General features: G+C 43.5%; 1 protein-coding gene across 1 annotated transcript in view; it reads left to right on the forward strand.

The window, feature by feature from the left end:
• Nucleotides 1–19,853, forward strand: part of LOC124788139 (ATP-dependent RNA helicase p62-like) — a 60,033-nt gene that overhangs the window by 29,681 nt on the left and 10,499 nt on the right. The window contains 7 exon segments of the mRNA XM_047255282.1: nucleotides 6,012–6,123; nucleotides 6,986–7,174; nucleotides 7,260–7,439; nucleotides 14,353–14,367; nucleotides 14,369–14,526; nucleotides 14,803–14,913; nucleotides 15,042–15,103. Coding sequence (XP_047111238.1) covers nucleotides 6,012–6,123; nucleotides 6,986–7,174; nucleotides 7,260–7,439; nucleotides 14,353–14,367; nucleotides 14,369–14,526; nucleotides 14,803–14,913; nucleotides 15,042–15,103 — 827 coding nt within the window.

Raw genomic sequence — 19,853 nt, forward strand, 5'->3', positions numbered from 1 at the left:
GGGCTACGAGGTTATTTCTGTTCGCCCCTATGTCCCGTCACCTACGCGCTGCTACCAGTGTCAGTGTTTCAATCACACTCGACAGTCTTGTTCCAATGCGGCTAAATGTGTCACTTGTGGCAGGGATGCCCATGAGGGTGACTGTCCACCTCCGTCTCCTCGTTGTGTGAACTGTCAGGGTGACCATGCCGCATCCTCCCGCGACTGTCCTGTCTATAAGGAAGAACGCTGTATCCAAGAAATTCGGGTCAAAGAGAAAGTGTCCACCTCGGCTGCTCGCAAGCTATTGGCTAGTAGAAAGCCCACGCTGCTCCCAGCGGGGAAATACAGTACTGTCCTCGCCTCTCCTCGGACTACCAGGGAGGTAGCAACCCAGACATGCGATTTGACCTTCAGCACCACGGTTGTCCGTTTGGCCAGTGCTAAGATCGCGCGGTCGACGTCTCCTCTTCCTCCCATCACCCCACGGACACCAGCCCCTTCATCAGCTTCTGCTAAGACGAAGACCCCGAAGTCAGATGCACGGGCCTTCAAGAAGGAACCATCCCGTGCAGACTTCCTACGTACCTCGACCTCCCAGCCTTCGACCGGTACTTCCACCAAACGTCCTTCCAAAAAGGCTCATAGGAAGCACAGTTCTCCTTCTCCGCCACGACGCGTTTCTTCTCCTGCGCCACCCAGCGGTTGCCGCCCCAGGCCGTCATCCGTTCCGCCTGGCCGCACCGCTGGTAGCCGTACATCTGGCCGTTCACCGGCGGAGGAAGCTTCCCCTCCCGGCCATCCTCCCGAGATGGCCGATGAACCTATAGACCCAATGGACGATGACTGTCCGCCTATTGATAGCGGCGGCAGTGCTCGCTCGAAGCCAGGCCCTCAGCGGCCTTCGAGGTGACCCCTTCTTTCATCTTCCTTTTCTTACGATGGCACTTATTCACTGGAATATTCGCAGCATTCGCTCCAACCGAGAGGACTTGAAGTTGCTGCTCCGCTTGCACCGTCTGCTCGTCGTAGCCCTCCAGGAAACGAAGCTACGCCCATGCGATCAAATTGCCTTGGCACACTACACCTCTGTGCGTTTTGACCTACCCCCTGTGGTAGGTATCCCAGCTCATGGAGGGGTTATGTTGCTTGTCCGGGATGATATTTACTACGATCCCATCACGTTGCACACCGGCCTGCAGGCAGTTGCCATCCGCATTACTCTCCCGACTTTTACGTTTTCCTTTTGTACCGTTTACACTCCGTCATCTGCCGTTACCAGGGCAGACATGATGCAACTTATTGCTCAGCTACCTGCACCATTTTTGTTAACTGGAGACTTCAATGCCCACCATCCCCTTTGGGGCTCTCCAGCATCCTGCCCGAGGGGCTCCTTGTTAGCAGACCTTTTCAACCTACTTTTCTTTCGGACACATCTCACACATATTCCCATTTAGACCTCTCTATATGTACTCCCCAACTTGCACGCCGGTTTGAGTGGTATGCACTTTCTGATACATATTCGAGTGACCACTTCCCGTGTGTTATCCATCTCCTGCAGCATACCCCCTCTCCGTGCTCCAAGGCAGACTGGGGGCTCTTCTCTTCCAGGGCGACCTTTCAGGATCAAACCTTCACAAGCTGTGATCGTCAGGTCGCACACCTCACGGAAGTCATTCTCGCTGCTGCTGAATATTCCATCCCTCACCCTACTTCTTCTCCACGTCGCGTACCGGTCCCCTGGTGGACCGCAGCATGTAGAGACGCTTTACGTGCTCGTCGACGTGCTTTACGCACATTTAAACGCCACCCTACAGTGGCGAATTGTATCACTTATAAACGATTACGTGCTCAGTGTCGTCGTATTATCAAAGAAAGCAAGAAAGCCAGCTGGGCTGCTTTCACAAGCACCTTCAACAGTTTTACTCCTTCTGTTGTCTGGGGTAGCCTGCACCGGCTATCTGGCACTAAAGTCCACTCACCAGTTTCTGGCTTGAAGGTCGCGAATGACGTCCTTGTGGCCCCTGAGGCTGTCTCCAATGCCTTCGGCCGCTTTTTCGCAGAGGTTTCGAGCTCCGCTCATTACCACCCTGCCTTCCTCCCCCGCAAACAGGCAGAGGAGGCTAGGCCACCTAACTTCCGCTCCTCGAATTGTGAAAGTTATAATGTCCCATTAACCATGCGGGAACTCGAAAACGCACTTGGCCGATCACGGTCCTCCGCTTCAGGGCCTGATTCTATTCATATTCAGATGCTGAAGAACCTTTCTCCTGCGGGTAAAGGTTTTCTTCTTCGTACATACAATCGCATCTGGATTGAGGGACATGTTCCCGCATGCTGGCGCGAGTCTATTGTTGTCCCGATTCCTAAGCCGGGGAAGGACAAGCACTTGGCTTCCAGTTATCGACCTATCTCGCTTACCAGCTGTGTCTGTAAAGTGATGGAGCGAATGGTTAACTCTCGATTGGTTTGGCTGCTCGAGTCTCGACGCCTACTTACCAATGTACAATGTGGATTTCGTAGGCGCCGCTCTGCTGTTGACCATCTGGTTACCTTGTCGACCTTCATTATGAATAACTTCTTGCGGAAGCGCCCGACCGCGGCTGTGTTCTTTGATTTGGAGAAGGCTTACGACACCTGTTGGAGGGCGGGCATTCTCCGCACCATGCATACATGGGGCCTTCGCGGACGCCTCCCTCTATTTATTCGTTCCTTTTTAATGGATCGACAGTTCAGGGTACGTGTGGGTTCTGTCCTGTCCGACACCTTTCGCCAGGAGAATGGGGTGCCACAGGGCTCAGTTTTGAGCGTCGCTCTCTTCGCCATCGCGATCAATCCAATAATGGATTGCCTCCTAGCTGATGTATCAGGCTTCCTTTTCGTGGACGATTTTACCATCTATTGCAGCGCGCAGTGTCCACGTGTCCTGAAGCGCTGTCTTCAGCGTTCTCTTGACCGCCTTTACTCCTGGAGTGTCGCCAATGGCTTCCGTTCTTCTGCCGAGAAGACGGTCTGTATTAACTTCTGGCGCTACAAAGAGTTTCTCCCACCGTCCTTACGACTCGGTCCCGTTGCTCTCCCAATCGTGGAGACAACAAAATTTTTAGGCCTTACATTTGACGGGAAACTTAGCTGGTCTCCACATGTGTCATATTTGGCCGCCCGTTGTACCCGTTCTTTAAATGTTCTCCGTGTTCTCAGTGGTATGTCGTGGGCAGCGGATCGAACCGTCCTACTTCGTCTACATCGGTCGATCGTCCACTCCAAGCTGGATTATGGGAGCTTCGTATACTCCTCTGCACGACCATCCATCTTACGCCGCCTCAACTCCATACAACATCGGGGTTTACGACTTGCGATCGGAGCATTTTATACTAGTCCCGTAGAGAGTCTTCATGCTGACGCTGGCGAATTGCCACTCACCTACCGGCGCGATATACTGCTTTGTCGGTATGCCTGTCGGCTACTGTCAATGCCCGACCATCCGTCTTATTGTTCCTTTTTTGACGACTCTCTTGACCGTCAATACGGGTTGTATGTCTCTGCCCTCCTACCCCCTGGAGTTCGCTTTCGTCGCCTCCTTCAACACCTTAATTTTTCACTCCCTGCAACCTTTCGAGTGGGCGAGAGCCACACGCCACCTTGGCTCCAGGCTCAGGTCCGCGTTCACCTTGACCTCAGCTCGCTCCCAAAAGAGGTTACCCCCGGTTCGGTCTACCACTCCCGTTTTTTGGAACTTCGTTCGAAGTTCATCGACATGACTTTCATTTATACAGATGGCTCTAAGACCAATGACGGGGTCGGGTGTTCCTTTATTGTCGGGGCACAAAGTTTCAAATACCGGCTCCATGGCCATTGTTCGGTCTTCACAGCTGAGCTCTTTGCCCTCTACCAGGCTGTTCTTTACATCTGCCGCCACCGACATTCTGCTTATGTCATCTGCTCCGATTCCCTGAGCGCCATCCAGAGCCTCAGTGATCCGTACCCGGTTCACCCTTTCGTACACCGGATCCAACGCTCTCTTCAGCAGCTGGTGGACGTCGGTTCTCCGGTTAGCTTTATGTGGGTTCCTGGCCATGTCGGTATCCCTGGAAACGAAGTTGCAGATGCCGCGGCCAAGGCTGCGGTCCTCCAGCCTCGGACGGCTTCTTGTTGTGTCCCTTCGTCCGATTTTAGCAGGGTCATTTGTCGGCGCATTTTATCGCTGTGGCATGCCGATTGGGCTGCACTTACAGACAACAAGCTTCGGGCCTTAAAACCTCTTCCCGTGGCTTGGACGTCGTCCTCACGCCCTTCTCGGCGGGAGGAGGTAGTTTTGGCCCGGTTAAGAATTGGACACTGCCGGTTCAGCCATTGCCATCTGCTGACGGCTGCGCCGGCGCCATTCTGCCCATGTGGGCACTTGCTGACGGTTAGACACATTTTAATGTCCTGTCCAGATTTTAACACACTGCGCCTAGATCTTAACCTGCCAAGTACTTTCGATGCCATTTTAGCGGATGACACACGAGCAGCTGCTCGTGTTCTTCGTTTTATCAATTTGACAAACCTCGCTAAGGACATTTGATGATGCTGTTTTTTAATCCTATGCCTGTCAGTCTGTCTTTTATCGTGTTTTCCCTTTTAGTTGTTGTTGTCAACTTGTGCCTCGCGGTGCAATCTTAGAGTAGTCAGGGCGCTAATGACCATTGAAGTTGTGCGCCCTAAAACCACAAAAAAAAAATCTGGATATAATTTGCTAAGAAATAGCACTTACGTGTTAATTTGAGTCGGAATAAACTTTTGAATGCAAATGTGAAATTTTCAAGTAATAACAAATGGCCATCTAGAAAGAACAGTCACACAGGAACTTTCATAGTTATGAACATTTGTCTTTATTAATTGATGCTTAATGTGGCTAAAAGGATGCCAGAGAACTGGCTTGTCAAGTTCAGAGGTCAGAGGAAGGCAGGTTGTACCGTGCACAGTGGGAAAGAGTTACATAAAACACTTCCAATGTTCAAACTAAGATGGTGCTTTGTCAGTTATAAAATGTTACTGTTGTCATTGCTCCCCATCAGATGTTTCTCACAATGTATGGTGCTATGGTTTTCATCTAAATGGAGGAAGAATAAATGTACATTCCTTTACAAACACCCAAAGAGCTGGAAATGTGTTGAAGTACACATCTTGTCATGTGGACTATGTGCCCTAAAAAGTGCTACAGTCCAGAATCTATTATGGTGAAAAATAAACATGAGATCTAATGCTACCACATCAGATGAAAACGAGTCATTCTGAATTGACTTAGTATAAGGAATAAAACGTTTACATATCAGATATTTGGAAACGAAAAGGGAAGCAAAAAATTTACTAGTGATGGGAAACTTAAATTTAATAGATGGAAAAGGAGACAATACGAAAGCATACCAGTTGAAGCAGATAAAAAAAATACAGATGTCTAAAAATGCAATTGAAAATGGACAACTGCAAGCACAAAACTAATGTGTACATGCATGACTTAAGTGCTGTGTAGTGATGTGTAAATTCTGTCAGGCGAGAAAGGACTTTGCCTGCTGTCAGATACATGGAATGGCTAGTGCCTTGAAAAGTTTGTATGATGTTCATCAGTGGAACTCAAAGGATGACTGGATGTAATGGAACTGAATTAGGTAGTGTAGAGAGCATTGAATTAGGAAATGACCCTGAAAGTAGTAGGTGTTTAACTGTAAAAAAGATTGAAATTAGCAAGCAAGAAAAGTTTATGAAAAGAGGAATATTTTATGTTTTAAGTCGTAGGAAGCCTTTTCTGACAGTATTTGTCTGGAGCATAGCCTTTTGTGGGGGGGGGGGGGGGGGGGTGAAATGTGGACAATAAACAATACAGACAAGAGGGAAAATGTTGATGTAGTGTCACAGAATACGAAAGACTAGTTAGACTTAATAATGTGGATATGCTTGGTTGAATAGGGAAGAAAATCATCCTTGTGAAAGTATTTATAATCATTTAAAATTTTAAGCATTTCTCTGTTGATTCATATACTTTGTTTTAGGATGCAGAATTTCTCTGAACCTACAGCTATTCAAGCTCAAGGATGGCCAATCGCAATGAGTGGGAAGAACATGGTAGGAATTGCAAGAACTGGTTCAGGAAAGACGTTGGCAGTAAGTGCAGATTCTCAAAATTTGGTATAAATATTAGTTGATGGTAGTTTGTGAGGTGTTGGATGATTTTTTTTTAAGTTAAAATTGAACAGAATAAATCTTGTTGATTGTACAAACATACTCCTTGCAAGTCACTGTACTGTAACTGTGAAGTGTAAAATGTGCTAATATTAGTGACTTAACGCCCATTTACATTCTCGTATTGAGCATAGTGGAAGGTGACTCTGCATGTGCCCATCTGTTTTATTATCTTGATCACAGAACTTAATGTCTCAGATTTAGATTCTTGAGTCAGTTCAGAGAGCCGTGATGAGTCCTCAGAACAATGCAGCTGACAAATGCTGTCTGATCTTGAATGTACAGGTGGGGTGCATATATCATTTGTCCTGTTATATTTCAATGAGGGACTATCACATTCCAAATAATAGAATTGCATACAATCAATGGCTCTCTTTTTCCCTTTGAGACTGTTAAAGCATTTCCATATTATGAAACAAATAGCCATAATGATACCAGCTCACTAGGCCACCTCTGCTCTTTGTGTTTTTCTCTGTCCAGATTTAAAATACTAATGCATTATTTCTCAAGAGCAGTCAGAATGCACAAATGCAGATTTTCTCTCTCTGCCTCACAACTTATATGTGGGGCTGATTAGTTGTTGACATTTTGCTTACCTTCATTTGCAACACATTTTACAACTTAAATATTCCTTAGATATTTAGTTTCAGTTGTGTTCTTTCCCTTGCATGTTCTGCATAATGTTACCTCAGTATAATTTTTACATGTGTAATTACAGGTTGTTGTTGTTAAAACTAGAACTAGTTCTATTACAATCTGTCAACTATAATATATTTCTTTACAGTACATCCTTCCAGCTGTTATACACATAAGTAATCAAGAACAACTAGCACGTGGAGATGGTCCCATTGCTCTTATTTTAGCACCAACCAGAGAACTTGCCCAACAGATTCAAACTGTTGCATCAAATTTTGGTGGCAGTGCTTTCATAAGGAATGCTTGCATTTTTGGCGGTGCTCCAAAACATCCACAGGTAAGACCTGTTATCCCTAAAGGATTTTCACATATCCTGTAAAATTTAGTTGTAAAATGTTTTGATGTGTTTTTCCCCCAATCAGGAACGTGCTCTTCAACGTGGTGTTGAAATTGCAATTGCGACCCCTGGTCGTTTGATTGACTTCCTCGAACGTGGGACTACAAACCTCAGACGTTGCACATACCTTGTTCTTGATGAGGCAGATAGAATGCTGGATATGGGATTTGAGCCGCAGATTCGCAAGATTGTTCAGCAAATCAGGGTAATGCACTAAATAATAAATTTTATATTTTCTCTCAGGATTTAAAACTAGAAAAAATTGACTTTTTAATGGATTGTATACACATAATTATCACCAAAGGAGTAACCACAGGAAATTTCACTGGAGATATATACATTTTGTTGTGTTGGTTGTATATGTTTGAACTGTCAAATTTCTTTCAGCTGTTACTGTTAATTTGGGGTAACTTCCTTTCGTGATCCTTAACGATTATTATTTCCTACACTACTTACTTGTACAAAATTGAGGAGAGAATGATTTTCCACGGAATTAGTTGTGCAATATTGTTTGCATGACCCATTTTGATAGTGTGGTTTCTTTCTGTTACATCTTTGTTGGCTAGTAAATCGCAGATACTGTGGTCAGCCTGCGGGTTCAGGGGTTACAATAAGCCCGAGGTATTCCTGCCTGTCGTAAGATGCGACTAAAAGGAGTCTCTCACATTTCGGCCTTCGTGATTGTCCCTCCCTGCTGCTCCTGCACAACCTCCTTCAGGAGCAATGCCCCTCCCCCAAACCATGGGGATGTCAGTCTCCACTTCACAGCTGGAGGAGCACAAGTCTTCTTCGGCTCCTCTTGCTAGGAAGGGATCCCTTGGGTCACTCCTTTCAGTGGTGTGACTGAGACTGAATGAGTGAAGCCCTCCCAGCCCGACAAACATAAGGAGCAGCAAGAGAAAACTTATAAAGAAAAAGACCCCCATTGCACCCGCACCACTGCCACCTACAAGCTCTTGTGTCTGAGGATGAGGTGGAGATTATGGCATCCGCTGAGGACGTAGATCTTGCTGGGCCCTCAGAGACAACGGATGTTGAACGGACAGGTACTCATCTGCTGGTAGCAGGTGATCGAGGTGTAGACTGCCTCATTGAGTGTTTCATGGCTTCTCAGTATCACGATCACGTAATTCTCCAGTGGAATTGCGGCGGTTTTTCCCCCACTTGGCTGAGCTACGGCAACTGTTAAGCTTCACACCTGATTTCTGCATTGTTCTCCAGGAAACATGGTTCCCGACAATGTGGACCCTTGCCCTCTGTGGCTATAAGCGATATTACAGAAACCGTAGTGACTATAATAGTGTCAGGTGGAGTTTGTATCTATGTCCTGAGCTATGTAGTGAATCTGTGACCCTTGAAACCTATCTTGAAGCTGTGGCTGTCAGGATAAGGACGATGCAGGAAATAACTGTCTGCAATGTATATTCTTCCTCCAGATGGTGCAGTACCCCCCCGAATGTATTGGCTGCGCAGTTTGATCAACTCCCATAAACCTTTCTTACTTTTGGGAGATTTTAATGCGCATAACCCCTTGTGTGGTGGCGCCATGCTTACTAGCCAAGGTAGGGAGGTCGGAAATTGATGATCCACTCACTCTAGTGGAGACATATCGATTTGTAGGGAGACATATCGGTTTGTAAGACTGGTTTTTGATGCCCGATTGATGTGGCTTCCTCACCTTCGTCAGCTTAAGCAGAAGTGCTGACAGCACGTCAGTGCCCTCCGCTGCACAGAGCATCACAAACTGGGGAACATCACTCTACGCCGCCTCAGCCTTACAGAGCCCTTGTTCAATCCCAGCTTGACTGTGGGAGTCTGGTTTACAGTTCAGTGGTGCCCCCAGTGTGATTTCTACTTGACCCAGTGCACCACTGTGGCATTCGCCTCGCGACAGGAACTTTCAGGACAAATCCTGTGATCAGTGTCCTGATGGAGGCAGGAGTCCCTCCATTGAAGGTTAGGCGTGCACAATTACTTGCCAGTTACGTTGCACACGTTCGTAGTTCTCCTGCGCATCCGAATCACCGTCTCCTTTTCCCAACCACAGCGTTGGCAGCCCCTTACCACCTCTCCTTGAGGTCCATTCATGTACACCTCCATGGTGAACACCTAGGCCACAGATGCTTCTGGGCCTTTCACATGGCCCTAAGGACTTCGTTAATCCTGCAGCTCTCTATCATTTCCTCTCGATTCTCGACGTGTATCGGGGCCATGAGGTGGTTTACACGGACGGCTCGGTGCCTGATGGTAACATAGGCTTTGCATAAGTTCATGGAGGACATATTGAACAGCACTCCTTGCCGTATGGCTGCAGTGTTTCCACTGCAGAGCTGGCGGCTATATATCGTGCTCTTTAGCACATGCGCTCATGGCCTGGTGAGTCATTTTTCCTGTTCACTGACTCCTTGAGCAGCCTACAAGCTATTGACCAGTGCTACCCTCGCCGTACTTTGGTAGCGTCCATTGAGGAGTCCATCTATGCCCTGGAACAGTTCTGTCGTTTGGTGGTGTTTGTGTGGATTCCAGGACATGTCGGAATACCAGGCAACAAACACTACGTTCAAACTCGCTAAAATCTTGATAACCTGCCATTGTAGCAGCAGTAACCAATGTAACAACTGTGCCAGACACTTATTGTCTTATATATGCGTTGCCAACTGCAGTGCCATATTCTGCCTGTTTACATCTCTCTGTATTTGAATGTGCATTCCTATAATGATGCTTCAGTGTGAATAGCAGCAATATGTTAATCTGTGTCAGGTAATAGGTTCCTATATAATTCTAATAATTTAATGCCTTAAATTTCGGCAAATAAACAATTAATGATTTCGTGAGCTCATTTGGTTGGTGCTATTAAGTTTTCTATGCAAGCTTGATAGTAAAGTCCTGTCATACAACCTACATGCTGGGTGCTGTGGTTACCATTAAAATATTATTTAATATGTTCACACTGGAATACAGTTCTGAAGTTTGATACCTGCGTACCCAAACTCATATGCACACCGTCTAATAAAAAATTTATTTGGAAAATATTCATTTTATGAATATAATTAATATGTTTGTAAAGCTTAGAAAAAACTGTGAACGGGGTCTGTCCTGAAAGTTCCTAGAATGAATTTTGTAAAAATCTTACTCAATATCAGTTTACAATCTTTTCTAAACTTTTCAAAGTATTCTCCCTTTGCTCCAGTGCACCAATTCCAATGCTTCACCCAAACATTGAAGGCACCCTGGAAGTTGGTTCTCCTTCAGTGCAGTTGTCACAGCTGCTTTTACTGCCTCCAGCATCCCATGCAGAGTTCCTTTCGGGGTTCTTTTGATCCTTGGGAACAAAAAGGAGCTTGTTCGTACCAGATCAGGGCTGTACGGTGGCTGGGGTATTGTTGCCACACCCGTCTTGACCAGCAGCTCGGAGGCGGTGTGGTGCGGCTTTATGCATTGTCATGGTGTGTGATCGAATTGTCATGAATTTCTTTCTAGACGTGTTGAACCCTGTTCAGCAACCGTTTGAGCACCTCTCTCTAAAATTCGCTATTGACTGTTTGTCATTGTTGCATGAATTCACTGTGAACCATCATTTCTGACAAAAAACACAATGAGCATTGCATTGATTAACAATTTGTTACCGAGCGAGGTGGCGCAGTGCTTAGACTCTGGACTCGTATTCGGGAGGACGATGGTTCAATCCTGCGTCCGGCCATCCTGATTTAGGTTTTCCGCGATTTCCCTAAATCGCTCCAGGCAAATGCTGGGATGGTTCCTTTGAAAGGGCATGGCCAACTTCCTTCCCCGTCCTTCCCTAATCTGCTGAGACCGATGACCTCACTGCCTGGTCCCCTTCCCAAAAGAACCCAACCCCACAATTTGTTCGTCCGTGCATTTTTTGGGTGAGGGCACTCCTTGGTGCACCACTTGTTGCTCTGTCGCTTTGTTTAGAGATCGTGCTTGGGAATCCATGTCTTGTACCATGTGGTCATTCTGTCTAAAAATTCTGGATCTGTTTCATAGTTGTGCAATTCCTGGTACTTCAACAAAAGCTGCTCCTTCACCTCACTCATCAGGACTTTTGGCACCATTTTCATGCCAACTTCACTCATCTGAAAATCTTCGGTTAAAATGCAGTGAAAGATGCTTTTGGGTATCCAACAGCCCACTGCAATTATCTGAACACTTAATCACCAGTCCTTGTCCACAATTGATGCACTTCTTGCAACAAGTCCTCTGTGATGTTGATGGGTATACTGAGTGGAATGTCTTGTGCCACATGAAAGTTGGGCTTTGTTTCATCGCCCTGTTACAGTAGGCCTTTCGAAGCATTTCAGGTGTCTCCACCCCGTTCCACCCCAGTTTTACACACAACTAGACTGCATAATGTTGCTCCAAAAACTGGTCCAATTTTTGTTCAGTTAGGATGTAGTGGTGGTAAGTTACTCTGGGACCAAACTTCTGAGGTCATCGGTCCCTATGAGGCTGTAGTAGATACCTCTGCAAAGAACATGACTCTGCCTCGACAACTGCCCACAGCTGACTAACATTTGCCTCTTTTCGAAGCTTAGATTCTCCACCAACTTTCCCTGCCTTCCAGTGTTGCCAACTACCAAAAATAATTCCGGGAACTTTAGGACCCCTGTACAACTATTCAAATTAAAGGTCTACAAGCCAGCCAGATACATTGGAACCTTGCTTAATGTGAAAAACAAATTGTAAAAAAAGTAACTTGATTAATGAGCGATGTTTCACATAAAGAGACGATGATTTAGTGTTAAGTCACCAGTCATTCGTGCACAGCAGGGGAAATGTTTAACAATATGGACACCTTTATTGTCAGCAACAGTATATGAACAATGTCTTTAGTATGTACTGCAGTGTGGGGTTAGCACTCTTTCAGCAATGATCTTAGTGCAGTTTGTTGTGAAACATTTTTTCTAATCTTGTTCATGTAGTTTTTTTGTGTGCAATTTTTAATAACTTTCCTAGAAATGTCCCAAAAATAAAGCCGCAAGATGAGGACTATACGAGAAAGTAAATGACCGTAGAAATGAAACACAAAAATCATTGAAAACCGGTAACATGGTGTGAGCATTGATGACTTAACACACACATACAGTCGGTCTACATCAGCTATTTGCATTACCCCCAAGAACAACAAGGTTAAGGAAACAGATGCTTGAAAAGGAAGAGGCAAGTGTATCTAAACAACAGTTCAATATTCTGGATGATGTCGAAAGGTTGCACCTTGTATGGATAAATGAAAAGAAATTGCAAGGCAACACTATTAACAAGAACATCATTTGTGAGAGGGCGAGAATGATTTTCTCCAACCTCATTAAGAAGATGCCAGGATCATCAGTGGTTGAAGTGTTTAAGGGAAGCTGTGGGTGGTTTGGGAAGAACCGGCATCCAGTGTTGACATGTTCTGAAGCAGCCAGCTCTTGACAAAAAGGCAGCAGAGATCATCATTAGCAACTTCAAGTTGCTTGTAGGTTCTCTAGATTATCTTCCACAGCAGGTTTTTGATTGTAGCAAGACAGGTCTTACCTGGAAAAAGATGCCAAAGTTTGCCTTAATAACATTAAAGTGCATTGCCCAGTCACAAACCAATGAAAGTATGTCTGACAATGCTATTCTGTGCCAATGTGGCAATTTGAAAATCTAAACTGCTGCTTGTTTACCATTCAGAAATTCATGAGCCTTCAAGAAGTGTAAAATCCAGAAGAGCAGGTTAAATGTGATGTGAAGGCCCATTAGGGCTTGGGTGACACATGATCTTTTTCGTGATTGGATCAGTGAAGTGTTCGTTCCCTATGTGAAAAAATACTTGGTTGAGATGAATCTGCCACTCCTTGTTTTGCTTGTTATGGATGACACTCCTCAGACTCCAAGCTTACAAAACCACTTTGTTGAAGAATTCCCTGCCTCCCTGCACATTGCGTTATTCCAGCCTATGGACCAGCAGATCATTTCTAACTTGATATGCCCTATATTGAAGCAGTCTTAGAGCTTTGCTTTGAGTTTGCTGAAGCTACGAATCTCACTCTGAGAGTTTTGGAAATATCACTTCAGCATTGTTTCCTGTGTCAAGATGATGGAAAAAGCATGGGAAGGGGATAGCAACAGACCTCTCACTTTTGCTTGGAAGAACCTTGGCCGCAGTGTGTTGTCAAATTGGACTGTGAGGCATTTGAGTCAGTATCTGTGAAGCCTGTTGTTAATGAGATTGTCGTTGGCCAAGAGCATGGGACTAGAAGTGGATAACAATGGTATTGATGAGCTTGTGGAAGATCACAGCCAAGAAATGACCACTGAAGAACATATGGAGTTGGCGTGTTTCACAGCAGGAAGTTGTAGAGTTCTTCAGATGGTGGTGGTGGTGGTGGTGGTGGTGGTGGTGGTGGTGGTGATGATGTAATAGCAAAGCAGCAATCTTCTGGTGCTGTAAGAGAAATGCTGAAATCATTAACACACCCCCCCCCCCCCCCCCCAAAAAAAAGTGGTTACAAATGATACAAATTTATTTGATGATAATGCTGTGTCATATTTTTGCCAAGTGTTGAAGTGTCGCAGAAACAAATTACTACAGATAGCTTCTTAAAGAAACTTGAGTATTATGAATAATAAATTACAAAATATGGTGTCTATAATTTTCTTTGAATAAATGGCATGAATAACAAAAAACTTAGTACTTTCTCTGCATGGAACGCATTATCGTATCACATTAACTTATACGGGATAAATTTTCACTTAATGAGTGTTTCATGCTAAGAGTAAGATTCTGGAATGGATTATGCTCATTATGCGAGGTTCCATTTTACTACTATTACCACCACCACCACCACCACCACCACCACTACAGCTGCAGTCACCATCAAAACCACCAGTTCACAAAACATCAGAACAAGAACCAGACCATAAGTTGATTTCACATGAATTGATCCCTATGGGATCACAATATAAAGTTTTTGATAGTAGCCCCAAATACTGAAAAGCATTTACTATTTCTGAATTCCTTAATTGCAGCCCTGTGATTTGGGGCCTTATGTGTAGTTTCATGTGTGTGAAGTCATTGCACAATAGTTTCGTGAAACTAATTGGATTTTTTTCCTCTCTTTTTAACTCAGCCTGATCGCCAGACCCCTCATGTGGTCAGCAACGTGGCCTAAAGAGGTGCGGAAAATGGCAGAAGATTTCCTGAAAGACTACATTCAGATCAATGTAGGATCTCTTGAACTTTGTGCAAATCATAATATTGAACAGATTGTGGATGTTTGTCAAGAACATGAGAAAGAAAATAAGTAAGTGTGTGTTATCTTAACTGTTGGTAGTTGGAGAAATGTTGCATTGTTACGAAAACTAAAATATCTTGAGTCATAGGTTTTCTTGTACATTGTCAGTTACATGAAATAACTGTTTGTGTTTGGTATTATTTTTGTGTACTTCCTACATAGACATGTGATGTAACACTACAGTCTAGTTAATGGAAAAACTATCTAGTGTTGCTGTAATGACAGTGTCTGAAGTAAATGGATGTGCACATTAATGAACAGAACTAAATGGTTTCCTCTTCACAGGTTGTGCCGTATCTTACAAGAAATTTCTAATGAAAGTGAGAACAAAACCATAATATTCGTGTCAACAAAAAAGAAAGCAGAAAACATAGCATACAATATAAGAAAATATGGGTATGTGTTTTGGGTTGTTTTGTTAATTAGAATAGTAGTTCAGTCTCCACTGTTATATTTGCAGCTGCTTTTACGATTCTTAAGTAAGACATGGAAAAAATTTAATTCCAGCATGCTGTTTTTTCCAGGTTTGAAGCTGTTTGCATGCATGGGGATAAGTCACAACAAGAAAGAGACTACATTTTAAAAGGTAATTTCACCAGTGCATTGTTTTGACTTTGAAAACATAAGTGAATGGATGAGGGTGTACAAGTTGATACAAAAGTTTAGGAACTGTGTTCGGTATTAGTGTGACACATTTGCTAATAAAATCTTGAGTTCACATACAGGGTGAATAAAAAGACACATAACTTTGGAATGGTATAGAAATTGAGGAACTTACGGAATCTTTAGCATACAACATAGTTTGATTCATGCAGGGCATCAGTACACAATTCCCCCACCAAGTGTATCAGAGTAGTGTACAGTTAAAATGGCTACTTTCACTCTTGTGCAGTGTGCTTCCAGTATCTTGTATCTCTTGAAAACAGGTTGATGAAGATACCATGGATGGGGTGATTTGCTATCAGCAAATTATTCACGTAAGTTCGAAATTTCTTCAATAATGGCTTCATAGGTCAGAGAATTGGCCTTGAAGGGCCAATCACCTGGATTTCTCTTACTGCCCAGACGTGATAACTGCAATTCTTTCTTTGGTGTCACATCAAAGACCATGTGCGTGTTCCTCCTCATCAGTTTAGCTGACCTGAAAAATCAAATGTATGCTCCTGTTGCACAAATTATGCCCAATTTGCTGCAGCGAGTGTGGGAAGAAATTTATTACCAGTGGGATGTTTACTGCATCACTAATTGTCATATCAAGCCACAATTACACTTTCACGTGAAACTTAAGGTTCTTTGCTACAAAATGACACACAAACTGATTTGGTAAGTTCTTGGTAAATTTCTATAAGATTTCAAAGTTCTAAGTCCTTTTAACTCACCCTGTACTTCTCGATTGGTTATTCTTGATGAATTGTGGAACTTCAAAAAATCCAGTGTACAGTATTATGGTGGGTGCTAAATTGATGACTAGGAATACAAATTTATAAGCATTGTTACATTAGGTGAAATAGTTCTGTTCTTTCATCTTTGATGCAAATTTTGGAGGAAGTTAGTGAAACCAAACATTTTGAGGATAAATTGTTTTAAGAGAATTCAGAGAATGGTACAGTGAGAGATACAGTGCATTGTCATAGGAAAATAAAATGTTAAAAACTATATTAAAATAAGAAACATTCAAATAATGCCATTAGATGCAGTGTAAATACTCACGTGCACGAGTTACGTGGACAGTACAGGTTGGTGTGGTTGAAACTTTCCAAGCAGGCAAATTTCTAGTGTTACTGCACAAAAGTGAAGATAGTGTGTTACAAATGTTGTCATCTGTCTAGCATCTTGTAAATGCACCCCCCCCCCCCCCCCCCCCCCACACACACACACACACACACACACACACACACACACACACACACACACACACACACACACACAAGGTGTCCACCTCACATGTCTACCATGTATAATCCACTTAGCTTTCTTCTTTTAACTTGCACAGTGTGTCATAAGTAATTTGTCTTTCTTTTTACTCTCCACCTTTACACTCCTAACTTTTCACCTCTCATCCATTGCAGTCCCCCAACAGTTAGGCTTTCTTCTCATCCTGTCCACTGTCTCGGACGACATGGGGTTCTGGGTGACTTTCATAACATCCCAATTTCCTAAACCTTGTCGGTCTCTTTCCTTCATTCCTCTTACTTCCTCTTCAACCTTTCTGCCAGGAGCAGCTCTGTTTCCGAGTCACTAGAAGAATTTATATTTCCTATGCCCACAATGTTAATTTGCACCCGATTTTGCGTCAACATATTTATAATTTTCCCGTGATTTATGCATTACGAAAAAATGTTAGTGGAGAAGATATGATGCTGGCGTAATTTTGGCCGTACTGTAGTGTTTACAAATATTAATTGGTTAAGTTTCTTGACACCAGGCCACTCTATTCAGTGGATTTGAATGAGTAAAAGTTTTAACAATTTGTGCCGCATCTCCTGCTGCTGCCAAGCTCTACATGGTGTGGTGGCTGATGTGAGTAACTAGGTTCGTTCGAATGAAGATATCATGACTACTCAACTATTTCCAAACGCTCTTTTGCTCAAATGCAATTTTGTGATTTTTGTGATCATCGTGACATCTTTGTCAAACCATATTTAGCTTGTTTTGGCGAATGGCCACATCGAACACTAGTTGACACTTTTGTCTTGCTTAAATGTTTCTAGTGTAAACGCAGTGCTGGCTATGTATTTTATTCATGCTGAGCTAAATGTGTTTCGAGAATTTTTTCTCGTTGTCAAGTGCATTATTTATGTATGTGTTTTTTGTGACTCAAGCTCACCTTTAATTCATCAGGTCTTTTGGTATTACCTTCCCCAGAGAGCAATAACAATTAAAAAAGTCAGATTTGAGTACCAGCAGAATATGGGCACATGTTCACTACACCTCCACTTTGTAATGCTCTTCAGTGTGTTATATGCTCGCATTGCAAAACCAAACTTACTTTTCAGGTGTTGTGGAACACTGTCTTTCTAATGAAGATGGTGTATAAGAGTTTGCAGAAAATACATTTTTTGTAAAAATGGGCTAAGATTAGCAATTTGTGGCATTTATACAAATATCAATTGGGCTTTAGAAAGAGGTAGGATGAAATGTTATATTCTAACGCCATTGGTTAAGTTGTTATATGCAAAGGTTAAAGTTAGTTTCACACTTCTGGAGATACAGAAAGCTAAACTTTTCATTTTTCAAGTGGCTATTTTTGTGACCCACTTCGCTTCAAATTTCCCATATGGAAATCACTAGGGAAATTAGGTTTCAAAAGATCGCCTAGTTATGTTTCCTTCTAGAAAAAAATTGCAGGAGACATTATATTTCAAAGTTGCTTAAAGCTAAAAGGATAAACTGTTGGAAGATGTGCTGTGGGGTCAAACAAATGACTATATCTCTGCAGATATTGAATTGGTGATCGTAAGACTTTGTGTGCCTGTTTTCAATTATCATTGGTAAACACAAAAATTCATGTGGAAATGTCTGGACCACTTGACATGGAAGGACCCCTGAGTTTCTCAGGTCAACGGTGGTAGAAGAAAAGTGTCACCACTCTCAGCCAAAAGGATAAATAGATCCTACAGTTAGTTTACTAAATTATCGATGTCCTGTAATATAAAGGAAATGCTCAGTTGAGCAGAGTTGGCAAATGGACCACCATTGTTGTGTTAGAGGTATCACTCTTCATGAATATGTGGTTAATTTTGATGCATTAACCATAAAAAATGTCTTGAACATTTTAATCCTTTGAGTCCCAGTGATACTAAAAAAATCTTAATTTTAAAAGTTTTCACTAAATTGGGGCCTATATTTTAGTAAACAATGAATAAAAGAAGAAATAGTACCTCAGTGTACTGCTAGACATCTGTCTTGGTGGTTTCATTGGAAAAACTTAAAAAAATCAATAAAATTGTTTCAGGCAGAAACCCATAGTACTCAAAGGTTAGTAGCTAGATAATCTGTCTTAGATGATATTGACTGTATAGTTATACTTGGCAGTGGATGTATGAATGTTACAGTTCCTTTCATTTGGGTTTCCGGAACATGCCTCAGTGACCTATATATTGAAGTGGCCCAGCGTGAAGTCACTTAGTGCAGCCTTGGGTTGCAACAGTTCATTGTGATGGGGTTGTAGGCTCTTAGCAGTTCTGGTCAAACATTTTGAGATATCATGTTAATATATTTCTAGTGCTGCAGCCATGTCCCTTTTGGTGTGTGACTTGGATGGCTCATGGTGTGCTTTGGTAGCTAGAGCATAGCCCATTAGCTGGCTTTAATGTGTGCAGTCAGGAATGCTGATGTTCAAGGGGCCTACTCAGCAGTGCATGCCACAGTTAGGAATGGTGTAGTTGCTCACAGAAGGCATCAGTGGTGTGGAGGTTTGCTGGAGTACGTGAAGGTGATGACAGCATCTGGACACAGAATAACCCCTGCGAATGAAGAAACATGGGACCAGGACACTTGCTTCAGTGTAGGAGGAGGGGATCGGCTGTACTGTCCCAGACTTACATCTGCTGCCCTCCAGGACTGGAGTCAGGCTGCTGTTGAAGTGAGCCTGGAGGCAGTCCAGCAGTAGGAAGGTGCAGAGTCTTGGGAGGATGGCTTGATGCTATAAGATGGACAGGCCTTGACAGAGGCCCATTACAGGTGGTGGCTGCTTGTTGAGCCATATTGCTCTGGTACCTTGTGTAGACATCTTGTCTTAGGGACTATAGAACTGTGAAGACTTCTGCTGAAATGACTGTTATTTATACGAGTTAGCTTATTTTTTGTGGTGAAGCACTGCTTCCAGCCACACATGGAATAACAAATCCATAGTTAAACAGTATTGAAGCTGCTTGGTCTGTCCTGCAGGAACTCTTCGTGCTGTGTTGAAAGACTTGGTGCTCGGCCTGCCTCAGCCTGCAATACATAAACCACCCTGTTGCTGCAGCTGGCTTGCCAAAGCCTTGGTGATTGCCAGCTACTTATAGCTTCTTAAACTGCTGTGACAGAGCTGCTATTTTTCACTGCAGTGGTGGAAAATGGTGCTACAATACCTCCATTGTTGAGAAGACGTGGTCCCGTGTGTCTAACTTGGACTGGTCTGCATCAAACCTGTGCACATATTTACGGCTTCAGCCACAAGGTTGAGGCTGTGCACTTACCCACCCTACAGCATTAGACCTCTGGATTGTCATTCATCTCTGTTATACAACTTATCTGAAATAGTACCTTAAAACTAAAACATCGAACCTTACGTTCGTTCTCACTAATAACCAATTGGTTCCTTGTAAAACTGTGCAACACGGTATACAACT

This window comes from Schistocerca piceifrons, chromosome 3 (genome assembly GCF_021461385.2).
Source record: "Schistocerca piceifrons isolate TAMUIC-IGC-003096 chromosome 3, iqSchPice1.1, whole genome shotgun sequence".
In the NCBI taxonomy this organism is placed as follows: domain Eukaryota; kingdom Metazoa; phylum Arthropoda; class Insecta; order Orthoptera; family Acrididae; genus Schistocerca; species Schistocerca piceifrons.